This window comes from Porites lutea, chromosome 3 (genome assembly GCF_958299795.1).
Source record: "Porites lutea chromosome 3, jaPorLute2.1, whole genome shotgun sequence".
NCBI classification, from domain to species: domain Eukaryota; kingdom Metazoa; phylum Cnidaria; class Anthozoa; order Scleractinia; family Poritidae; genus Porites; species Porites lutea.
The window spans coordinates 34,386,074-34,398,380 of record NC_133203.1 but is presented as its reverse complement, the minus strand read 5'-3'; the positions used below and the strand labels follow the sequence as shown (position 1 = coordinate 34,398,380).

The 12,307-nt window shown below is 38.5% G+C and overlaps 1 protein-coding gene across 1 annotated transcript in view; it reads right to left on the bottom strand.

The window, feature by feature from the left end:
- Positions 1–6,524: 6,524 nt before the first annotated feature.
- LOC140931018 (cobalamin trafficking protein CblD-like) overlaps positions 6,525–12,307 on the bottom strand; it is a 182,854-nt gene continuing 177,071 nt past the window's right edge. Inside the window, exons 4-6 of the mRNA XM_073380765.1 lie at positions 8,127–8,327; positions 7,837–7,923; positions 6,525–6,864 (exon numbers count right to left, since the gene is read on the bottom strand). Coding sequence (XP_073236866.1) covers positions 6,664–6,864; positions 7,837–7,923; positions 8,127–8,327 — 489 coding nt within the window. The 3' untranslated portion in view covers positions 6,525–6,663. The remainder of the gene's footprint in view (positions 6,865–7,836; positions 7,924–8,126; positions 8,328–12,307) is intronic.

Genomic DNA, 12,307 nt, shown 5'->3' with positions numbered 1-12,307 from the left:
GCACGTGCCGTAGTATGATTTGGTAAGTTCTATCTTTTACTAAAATAAAAATTACAGAATTATTTACTCAGTTGATTTAAGTGTTCAAACAAAAAAGACCCTTTGGTTTGTATTACCAGTCAAAGTTGTCTAGATTAATTAAGTTCCACCAAGGAAGTACTGTTTTTTATCAATCTATTGCACTTTTGAGACTTTCGTTGAACTGGCCCCTGTTTGCAGGCTAAAACCCTGATAATCTGAGTTCACAATCGGATCGTATAACCCCATCATTAAACGTAATTTATTCATGATTATTTGAGATTACGTGGAAAATAAATATCTATTGTTCAATTTATTAGTCCATGATGCGATATTGTTCTAAGCCAACATGGGTTTTTCCTAGCAAACTCGTAAACAATTTTTGAGTTAACGTATGGAAAAAGGCGGGACTAGTTAGTATTGTTATGATATTCCAACAAGAAGATTTCAAACGACAAGTTTGGTACTGTACGAAAAATGACGAGTTGTACTTTAAGTAGTACCGGTATTGTACGTAGTTGATTTGTATTCATACCAACCTTCTTTGTAATTTTTGTATCTCTCTGACTATTTTGTTATGACGGGACATTTACTGGACCTATGTGAATTTTAGAGTAAAAGTAATTTTTTTTTGTTACGCTATAACCTCGAAGGAAAGTAAATCAATAATTCTTGAAGGAAATCGAATTTCTGCTAATGTTAATTTCAATTAGAGACCTTAAGATTCTAAGACAAGTACGACTACGTGTACGATATTTTATCAGTACTGAGTAGTGCTCGTGCGTGAACCAGCGTCATTTTGACTGGAAAACGTGATAGCATTCGTCAATCTACTACGAGTTTAGCGAGAATGTAGAAGTGGCGGAAACAACACATTAAATGTTAGAAGTTTTATCATTTTGCGATCGGGAGAGTGTGTAACCTTCCTTACTAAAGATAACAGTGCTAATTTTTCAAGTCGAAAATAATAAAATAAAGCTTTCCGGAGAGTCTATATTTTGAGAATACGCGGAAAAACTTTAAGTCAAATCTCGTATTCGTAGTCGTCCTCGTCCTGGAATCTAAAGGTCTCTAATGAATAAGATTGACAGCCTTTAAGTCCAGTCTGGATAAAAGGAGCTGCAACGAGCTTTTGTTAGAGGGATTCAGTTAGTCTTGTGCTTGTAAAGTTATTAAAAGAGTGTGAAGTTAATAAATCAGAGTGAACATAGTGTCAATTGTCACATATCATTGTAGAAGGGCTTCCTGTCCCCCAACGTCCAAACGTTCTTTCAGTTAAACCAGTAGTGTGATTTAGGGGCTGTTTACATGGCGGGAGGAAGATCCTAGAGGAAGGATCATCCTAGCGCCATATGTTTTCTGTATTCAGTTTACATGCAAAGGGTTGTACTTGTCCCTAGCGCTAGGATCTTCCTTGTACTAGGACCTTTCTAACTGAGAGGTAGGAAGATCCTAGGACCATGTAAACTGCTTTCGCTAGGAAGATCCTAGTACTAGGGATAAACGCGACAAAATGTCGACGATTCGTTCAGTGGCTAATTACGGCAATAAAGGCCGACCATTTCGTTTCGAGTAATCCACGAGCAGATTATTGTGTTAATTCAGCTGAAAGGTAGTGATTTACGCCAGTAAAGAGCGCAGAAGGACCCAAATTGCAGTGATTTTGTCGTCCGCCATTTTTAATTCCATCTCTAACCTTCTCTACTTGGACAACTCACGTGCCGAAATTTCTGCATGTAAACCCGACGAAAAGTTATTACACCTTCTAGGATTTTCCTGGTACTAGGATCTTCCTCCTTCCATGTAAACAGCCCCTTAACGTTTGGAATAAGTCTTTAAGACGATCGCGCTTTCGAATAGCTTGACGGATCTGACGAGTCATCCATGCATTTTTCCCGAGGCCGAATAATCACTTTCTTATGTGGTATAAAAGACTCCACTGGACTTAACAATATATAAAAAAATCTTTCATAAATAACATCAATACGGAAGAGTGCAGCGTCAAAATCATCATTCTAATCTGCGTTAGATTAAGTGCCATTTAACCCATCACTATCAATCATTAAACTTCCACTGGGATCTCTCTGGTAAAAGATTTGGGTTTTTGTTTGCGTCAATTCAAATTGGCATAGATAATACAGTGATCACAGTTGGCTGACGGACTGAGAGTACCAGAAGGAACAAAAAAGCCAGGCGAGTCTGATATGATAAGCTTAAGAGTGGACTCCCCAGACCGAATAATTCGCGTTGGATTATCTACAAGTTGATATTGTTGCTTTCCAAAAAATAGGCAGTCGATGACTACATGTGGCTACTACTGCAAGTACAATGAAAATTGGACAGGCTGCATTCCTTTTATTAACTAAAAAATAACATGTACAAGCCCTCAGGATAACAGACATTGAAAGTAAACGATAGTTAAGATCGAATGCACCACACGGCGCTGACGAAGCCGTTGGTGTTCCTGAATTGTTGTACAGATCACTCGACGATCAAATGTGGCAAGAAAACCACTTCGGTCCGGCGGAAAATCCTCCGCAAAGCCTGAGCGAAGCCGAAAACCGCTTTGGGGAAAAACACATGAAACGTAAATTGAGAGCTGTACCTGGCTGCAGGTGCCAAGTAGCATACAATCATTATCAGAAAAAAAGAGATCTCACCTTGAATAGCATCCAACAAGACAGAAGGCAAGAACCAAGAAGCACATGGCAAGTAAAACTACTGTTATAACCGATGACATTTCGACAAGGCGCGCAACACCGTCGCTGTCGATCGCTGACCTTCGTGTCTACGATAACTCCCGACTGTGAACTGACATGAATTTCGAAACACAGCGGACATTTTTTTTGGTTCCCATTAGGGAATCTATGTTGAAATCATGTGTGCCTCATAAGACATTTTTGGTTCGTTCCCAAAAGGGAAAAAAGTGCGTCTCGAAGGACATTTTCTGTTCACCTATCACGATAGTCGACGATAACAACAACAAGCATCGGTGTCGGCAGTGTCCGTCAAGTCCCGAGCACTTTCCGAAGGTTTGGACTACTTACACTCACTCTTACAAAGTGACAGCATAGTGCCTACTACTTCTACGAGTAGTAGCCACAAAAATGAAAACCCTGATGCCAATATCGGCGTTTGGCGATGAAGTATCACCATAATTAATCGGAATTAAAGTGAGCATTGAAATCACCTAAGAGAACAATAGCTGAAAAGATTTGCCCGCAACTTTTAATTGTAACACACTATATGTATGTAAAATGAAACAAAACTGAATGCAAGGCTACAATCCTCGTCACAAATCTTGAAACACTTGTGTGATTTTTCCCTCCCCAATGTTGATTTGGGTTTGCAGTCATTTCAGGGCTCCAAAATACGCTCGGCTCAACATTGGGGAAGGACAGCGACACATCTGAGTGAGAACAAAGGTGTGAAGCGTAAATGTAAGAAATTTGGAGAAAATTCAAGACAAATGACTCCTGTTTCAACGATTTGTGACGAGTATTGTAGCAATACGGCAAGGGCTGATTTATTATGGGCCAATATTCGGCTAACAAAATTAGCCTTCCTCAGGGCCAGAGCTATACCGAGAGAAATATCTTTTAACAGCTCCTAAAATTTAAATTCAAAATTTTCATAAGTGGTTAACAAATAATTAACTACAATTAAAAATACTACATAGAATAATATACAGATAAATGATTGTACAATCAAAATAGTGAAACTCGGAAACAACGACGACACACCCAAGCCCCCTGCCTGCACATTCAGTTGTAATTCCAGACATGGCTGCCTCACCTACCCATGCATTAACCATGGAAAAACATCATACACTTTCACCGATACAGGAGAAACAAGACAAATTAAATATCATATTACTTGTGACTCAACAAACCTAACATATATGATCCAATGTAAAAGATGTAAAGAACAATATATGGGTAAAACTAAACCCACACTTCGTGAACGCTTTAAAGAACACGGATAGGCAACAAACAATCCACTCCACGCAAACGCCACAGCCGAGCAGTCCCTTCCCACTTTAATCAACCTGGCCACTCGATCGTAGACATGGAACTTATTCCGCTGGAATTACAACCCACTCTCAGTATGTCACGCCGTAAATCAAGAGAAGCGTACCTAATAGAGAGAGGCAAAACCCTGTCACCAGACGTTCTGAACCAAAGGAATAAACATTTAACTGTTTCTATTTCTATTTTTATTGTATAATCATTTAAGTCTACTCAAGTCTACTTAAATACACCATTGGCAGAATCTTGAGAGATGGGTCCAGGGGCCCAGGCCCCCTCTTTATTTTTAGGCCAAACTGGAACCAGCAGAGCCTGAGAAAATAGTTTTTTTCAAGCTGAGCCCCCCTTTTCCCGCAGAGTCCAGGTAAATATGGACCTCTTACTTACTTGATAATCTGAATCTGCCACTTTGCACAAACCATGGATAATAGAAAGACTTTTTTCTAGTATCAATGGCATGGCAATTCGCCACTTTAGAAATGAGAAGCCAGGAAACTGGGCCGAGTGAACTTCTGTTAAGACTTCTGGGACCATTGGGAGCGTTACCAGAGGGGCAGGGGAAAAATTGGTCAATAGTTGCCTAGTTCCAAGGCCTCATTATTGCACGCGGCCGATAAGTTTCGGGTCAAGTGGTCCGAGCGAGTTCACCTCGTCGGATACGTCGCCGAATTGCATTGACCGAGAAGGCCTGGGAAGACGCTGTACAGGGAGGCAAGGTCTGTAGCGTTGCGGTTGTGTCCTCCGTCGCAGTTTGGTCCTCTCACCTATCAACCAACAGAATGCGTTTTTATTTCTTCCAATCAAAGTGTGATGTGATCGTGTCTTCTCCATGTGACTTCCCAACTAGGGGAGGGCTGTAGTATGAGTTTTGTTCGTTTCGCTTTCCTGATCCTGTGGAAGACTTGTGTATGAAAGAGTTTTGGAGCGTTTTCCCCGATGGGTTTTTGGAGAATTTTACAGAAGTTTGAAGGATGTTCGAAACTTGCTTCGGTCAACGCATATCTTCATATGTTGGAAAGCTAGAAAGCCTCGGACAAGGATGAAAGCACAAGCCTCGTGTCCAAATAAAGAGTTCGAAGAAGGACAGTAGCAAGAAGAATATTAAATCAGTAAGAAGAAGAAGTGATGCAATGATTTTCGAGCTTCTCAGATAAGGTATTACATTTGCAGTTCTTTCAAAAGGCTTTTTTATGTAAGGGTTAGAGTCATGGTACAGATAAGCTCAAGCTAGGCTAGCTCTTGTTTTTATAGATCGTGAAGTTGTGAGCTTTTTTGATTTTACTGCAAATTGTAAGTTAAGTTACAGCTTCAGCTTATTTACCGAACCGGGCATGTAAAAAATGACCGTAACAAGAAAAAACTGAAGCATTGTTCATGGGGATTTTGAACTCTTCCTTTAGAAAATAATATATAAACACTTGATTTTAGAAAGTGAGGACCTTTTTCAAAGTTTAGGTTAAAGAGTTTCCTGTATATATGAGGGCCCTCAAATTAGAAAATTTAGGGATTAGCTGACTGCATGACTTCCTGAAAGTGCCTAGGAATAATAATGTGGAAATTCAATGTGGATGTGTTTTGCTTTTGATTTGGAAGATGACGCTGTTAGACTTTTTGGGATCAAAATTCTGCAAGAAATGTGAGCACACTTTAGCCTGCTTTCATTTTTGAGCTATTTTGAAAAAAATGATTGATTGATTTTGGGATGACTGTAATCCCCAGGAGAAATGTGAAACAATGATTATGCAAAATTTTGGGGGGGTAAACAAGTTGCATTATGGTCTATGTGAAAATGGTGAATAAGCAAAGAATATAGCAACTGAGGTTTGCACTCTGGGAGCCTGAAATTCTGTTTAAAATAATCTACTTTATTGCAAATTAACAATTTCTTAAAAAGTAGTTTGCTTGCTACTCAGGCTAATCCTAATTCATCCCTGGTGACGCAACTGTCATACCAGCAATTGGCAAAGCCTCCAAGTTGTTTACTAAGTCTATTATATTTAGTGTATACTCTACGCTCCTTATATGACAGGATTTTAACCAAAATGTCCGCTTTTTTAGTGAATGAGTGACGGTGAGTGGTTACGTGAACGATAATCTAGAAAATTAAAAAATCTCACATCTGAAGTAAAATCATTTACCAAAAATTATGAACTGTTATGTGAGTTGTAAGGAGCTCCAAATGAGAGAACCAGCTACCATTTTTCAAAGAGCAAACGTCATTTACATTTTATGAGCAGGTTAATTTCCTGGGCCCAGTTGTTCGAAAGGCGATTAGCACTTAACCCGGGATTAAAATTAACCCAGGTTTCTTTTTCTTGTTTTCAAAAGCATTTTCTCGGATAATTTTCTCTATTATTTTTAGAGCTTCCAATCATCAACTTGTAAAGAAAACAAATTAAAACTGAAATCAAATCTGAATTCAAATCTCGCACTAACCCTGGGTTATCTTAAGCCAGCTTTGAGCAACTCAGCCCTGGGGAAAACATTCTGTACCACTGATTAAAAGCTTATGGGTTCTCAAGGTGATGAGATCTCAACAAAAATATCTGAGCCAATGCCAGGAAGTTCCTTAAAGTAAAACTGCATCTATGTGTTAAATATATTGATCCCAAATAACCTATTTCTTGTGATGAAGGCTACTTCCCAATGCATTAGAATCAGCGGGTGCGTTAGTGAAGATGGTTCCTACGATAGCATATGATCCCCAGAGATGATGAGATATAACTTTGCAGCAGCCTAAATCCAGGATGTTAAATCCAAGATGGTTGTATCGCTCATCTGTTTCAAATAATGTGCTGTTGGTGTGTGGTCCGAAGATCTGAAAGAAAAACAAAGGAAACCAGTTTTGAAAAAGATACCTGCACCATATAAATAGCCACAAGCTTGTTCCAACCATTTATGGTAGACAGTGTTTAGTAGCAAGGCCGTGCTCTAGCAGAGGCTGGTGGCACCTGGCACCTAACTTTTGTTCCCGGGTGACTAAAAAATCTTAGTTTTTTCATACAAATCATATGTTGGGGACCCTGTGGATTTCACAGTTCCAGGGGGCTGGGCTCCCTTAAATTTTTCTTTGAGCACAGCCTTGGGTAGTGTTGGGAATCGGCTAACATTTCAAAATTGGGATTATAGGAAATAATAAATTGGATTGTCCACTCAATCGATCATCAATTGGAAAAACTTCTGTTTACGAATTCCATTTATTTTTCACCTTTGAGCAATTCAAAGTACATATAACTTTACTGTACATGTAAATATGTAATACAAACCTTTTTTGAGTTTTTTTGGACAGTAGACGACTAGACTCAGAATTTTTCTGTGGTTTCAGGTGAACAATTTCTCTTTCTTCTTTAAATGAGAGACCATTAAACAGGCAACACACAAGCATTTAATGCAAACGAGAAATTATACTTTTTCCCCTATGATATCTGATTGAAATTATTGTCCAAAATCAAATATTGCATTGCCTAAAGATTTTGACAAAGTATTAATTAAAATCAATGACCAGCACACCACTAATGTTCAGCTACATTTTGTAACCTCACTTTTTACACTACACACCTAACAGTCAACCTCCCCCAAAGTACTAAGTTTTTTATTCTTTTTTAGAGTGTTACATAATGGCCACCTTTCCAGACTTTACTACAGCATATCCAAGAATAAATGGATTGAAAACCATCCTTTATGTTGTCACAAAGCCATCTAGCCTTTTAGCATTTGCAGTGGGATCACTGAGGCCCCCCTTCCCTTGTCACCAGTGAATAAGTGCCAAAGATTTATGATACCAACTCACCGCTGTCCCTGATGATGGATCTATAAAATCTGCCCAGTACCCTGCGGCCATCAAGCTGTTACAGATTTCTTTTGCACTCTCCACAAACTGTAACAAAACACATCAAGCAAAGCTTACAAGGGAAAGCTGACGATACGAAACTTTAAAAAATTAATACTAGTTTCTTTAATTGCAAGATATAACAAAAATACTTACTCATGTACAAAAACCTAGAATGCAATGTAGCTGTACTAAAATATCGTAAATGGAGACTGAAACAAGCAAAAAATAAATCATAAGCAACAGCTTACATTGGACATAAGGTTATCTCTTTCATCTTCCACATCAGGTGACCACCCACTCATGTCGTTTTCAGTGCGTTGACTGATGCTAACAACAGTCAGCTGACCTGTGTGGACTCCAATATCAGGAAATAGTTCCATGAATCCATTGTGAAGAAAGTCCGGGACCTGTTGAACACTGCATTCCACTGATCCAGCAGCGTGGTTTTTCTACATTTAAAAAAAGTTGTTTTCATGAAATTTCTTCTGTCTTCAAGTCGTACATCAAAACAGAAAAGGATATAATCTGCTTTTGAATTTAAGTTTTCATGTACTACAGGAACAAAAATGATTCTTAAAAAGATAACCTGCAACAATGGGCGAGAGTTAATTAGGCTGTAACGTAGGAGTCTGATACAGCCTATGTCCTAAATTATGTGGTAGGAGGTATATCACACCAATAAAGTGATTGGAGTATCAAGATTAAAATAGCAAAAAAAGTTAACCCTTTAAGTTCCAATAGTGACTAAGATCGATTTTCTCCTAACAATATCCATACATTGTCAACAGATAAGTTATGAGAATTAATAAAATGATCACCCAAGTAAAAATGTCTTGATCTTTTATCAAATTCTCTCAACTCATTCTTTAAGGAAACGTATGGAGATCAGTTTCGAGAATTTGTATGTGGATACTGGGGCTTAAAGGGTTAACTAACACAAACCTCCACAGGAACTCTTGACAAACCTACTACAGGGGCGCCCAACGACAGTTTCCTCCTAACTACATTCAAAACATTTTTTAGGCTATCCAGAGTACTTTTACATCTCTAGAAATGCATTTTCAGAGGTGCTTTAAAATTTGCATCTGTTCGATCGTCCTAGGGCAACTTAAGTCTTTTCGAAGTTATTAGGGCTTCAGTATTACTTTCCCGAAGATTTTAGTTGCAATTTAACGCCTTGCGAAAGTGAGAATTTTTCTAATTCCTCTCTCCATCACATTTTTGAATCCGAAAATTGTACTTTTTCTTTTTACTACGGAAAATAGAGAAACCTGGAGAGTCAAATGTGAAAAATTAAACCTCAAAAAGTCGTGGGGAATTTATTAGGTAAGCTTCGAATGAATGGAACAGTCACCTAGAAATTTGTAGCCTTCTTCAAATAATAGAAAATTTTAGGTAATGTTTGCTTTTCCGAACAGATTATATTATTCTTTTATAGTGTTTAGTACTCGATGGAAAGAAAGTCGACTAAACGGCGTTTAAACCGGCCGTAGGACACAGAGTGGCTATGAACTAAAGGTAAGGGAGCTTTTTGAATCAATATTTCGCGTGATCTGATTTTTTTTTTCTTAGAGTTGTAGATTCGAATACATGTGATAAAATTCTAACAATAAGGGCCCGAATCACCTGTAATTATGCAAGAAATCTCGACCTTCGTTTTCTTAAAGGCTACTAGTACGGATAGACAAACAAGAAGACTTCGATCGTATCTTTAAGGTTTTTGCCTTTCTTTGGCATCAGATAATACACCAATAATTCTAGTATATTCCGACCAAATGACCTCTGAAGCCCGAACCCAAACATAGTGCGCTTCGCTTGGCTGCCTGTCAGGGGTTTACTTATACACAAAGCGCACAGAATATATAATTTTTACCGAATTACTTACAAAGATAACCTACCTTGGATCCAAAGACTCATCAAAGAACAAAGTAAAACGAATTTAAGGAAACAAAGTTTGAGATCTTTTCGTACGTAGTCTGCATTCTCCATGTCTTTAGACTGTTTTTCTATTTGCGTGCGAAGTGCTTTGGTGTCAGCTGGTGCCAGTAGAACTTCCTCAATATTTTAATTGAGGAGAGGGGAGTAGTATCTAAAACGTGTAAGTAAAGCAGTAAGTGACATGAATTACAAATAAAATACTCGATATAATACGAAATGACATGCACTATTTGCCTTCTACTCAGTCTATAGTAGCTGAAGCTGTATTTTGCACGGAAATTTATACGCAAGGAAAAAGAGCTGAACTCATTATTCAGAATTTGTACCTATCGCAATATTCAAATGAAAATAAATGTGGACTTGCGCGTCAATATTTTATGCATTACCAGCTGGCTCTATGACTTTTGTTTCACAGCCTCCCAGACTCATTTGGCAGTTCTCAAAATTGGTTCTTCATTTATCCAGGCTGGAACGGAGAGCTGCGTAAGAGTGAGTGTCTGTAAATATCGAGCAACTGGCGGCCACGGTCAAAAATTAAATTTCGCTCATATCTTGTCCATAGATAGGTATTAGTAAGAAACTAAACGTGGTGTTGCTTGTTTTTCAAAAGGCCGCTTGGATTTGGCGAAAATCGACAAAATTAATTTTCGTGGTCGGCGACTTGAAAACAACCAAAATTTGAGGCAAAATGAGGCGGTCTCAAAACTTCGCTCGCACGCAAAAAGAACAGGGGCACCCAACGACAATTTTCGGAAGAATATCTGTTCGGAAGACGATTTGAGATATAGAATTTTCGAGACATTTGTTGTAAAAGTTCTTGCTTGCCTGCCTCTCCTAGGATTTTCGAACATCCAAAAAATGGTATATTTGCCTCTTTTTAACGGATTTTTACCCTAAAAAGGTCACCTAGAATTTTCGGAAGCCTTTTTTCTGGCTGAAATTTTCGAAAAGGTAAGTTTTGATCCCTATAATTTTCGGATCACTAGACTTTCAGCTAGGAAATCCGAACAGATGAAAAATTTTTAGGGGATAAAAAAATGCCTATATCTACCGTTTAAATACTAAAATACGTTTAACAATGCTATGTTTAATTGGTTTTGAACTATATTCTCGTTGAGTGCCCCTGAAAGAAGAAAGCATGGTAAAATATTCCCCGATAAATCAATTTATAAAGGGTTTTAGCCCTGGTATGCCGGTTAATTCTTATCTTAACGATTATGTGGAAGGTAAACAATTTTATTTTAGTTTTGCTTCTTTTCCAACTGAACGAAGTTTAAATTTAGGCTTAAAGTCGCGATTTAATTTTTAGGCATGTGCTACGCCTTGGTTTTTCCTGTTTTCAAAGTTATTTGTTCAATTATACAACAACTGAAAGGCTGCGTAGTCTGGCTGCCGACAGTACTTGATTTATAAGTGTACGGGTGGTCAGTTTTTCGGACACCTGCATGATAAAAGTATTGACTAAGGGATTTGAAAACGTCAAAATCATTCATGGCGAGCAAGCTGTTCATCGAAGAGACAGATAAAAATTTCGATTTTATCACGGAAATACTGTTCCGATTTCTTGGATTTGGAGATTTTAAGGTTTCTATTGTCATAGAAAACTAAACTTAGGAACTTTTTTGGAATGAAATGTCTAGTGGTGTAATGAATTTTAAAGATTCCTTTCTATCGTCGAGCAAATTTTACGGGCAATCATACTGACCGGTCACACTTTTGAGGGCCAGTGCACAGTAAGATTGAGGAGTTTACACACAGCAATAGGAGGTTCATCAAAGGATGTATTATACTTTACATTGTCCGTATTTTCAGCTCTTCAGAGCTGGTGGCACCCCATATCATTCCTCTCAAACTTCGCTTAGCTGCAGCGTTGAAAGAGGAAGCTAAATGACAGGTATTTGTGAGAGACCGTGAGCATTGAATCTTGTTGCTTTACCGCATTTTAATACTGTATTGGGCATAGACATGTAATTCTGTAATTAAATCCCGAAAACCAATAAAAGGTCTCGTTTAATTATTTTGGGGGGGCAAACCCAGTGGAGATTTTAGGGTAATAATATTGATGATTACGACGATGTACAAAAGGCGAGTTTAACTTTTGCCAGTGGGTCACCGGTAAGCGCGTATTTCAAAGCTATTTCGCATTATTTCGGGTTCAACGGGCCGACTCGATATTGATAATCTATCGAACTAGGTTTACTGAATTTGGTGGAGAGTTAGGAGATCAACAGGGGCTTACACTCGAAAGGAATGATATGATTAGCAATCATTTAAAGTAGTCTTGTTACCCGCCCTCCCTCCCTTTGGAGGAGTTGTTGTTATGTTATGTCTCAATAAATTTTGGTGGGTCACTCCTTGTGGTGCGGTTAAGTCTGCGTTGCGACTTCCCCCAAGCTTTTGGCATTGCTTGTGTCTTGCCATCTTTTGAGCTATTCCTTTGCCTTAATCTTGTCCGATCCAGCCCGTGCGGCGCTGGGGAGATACGAAAGGC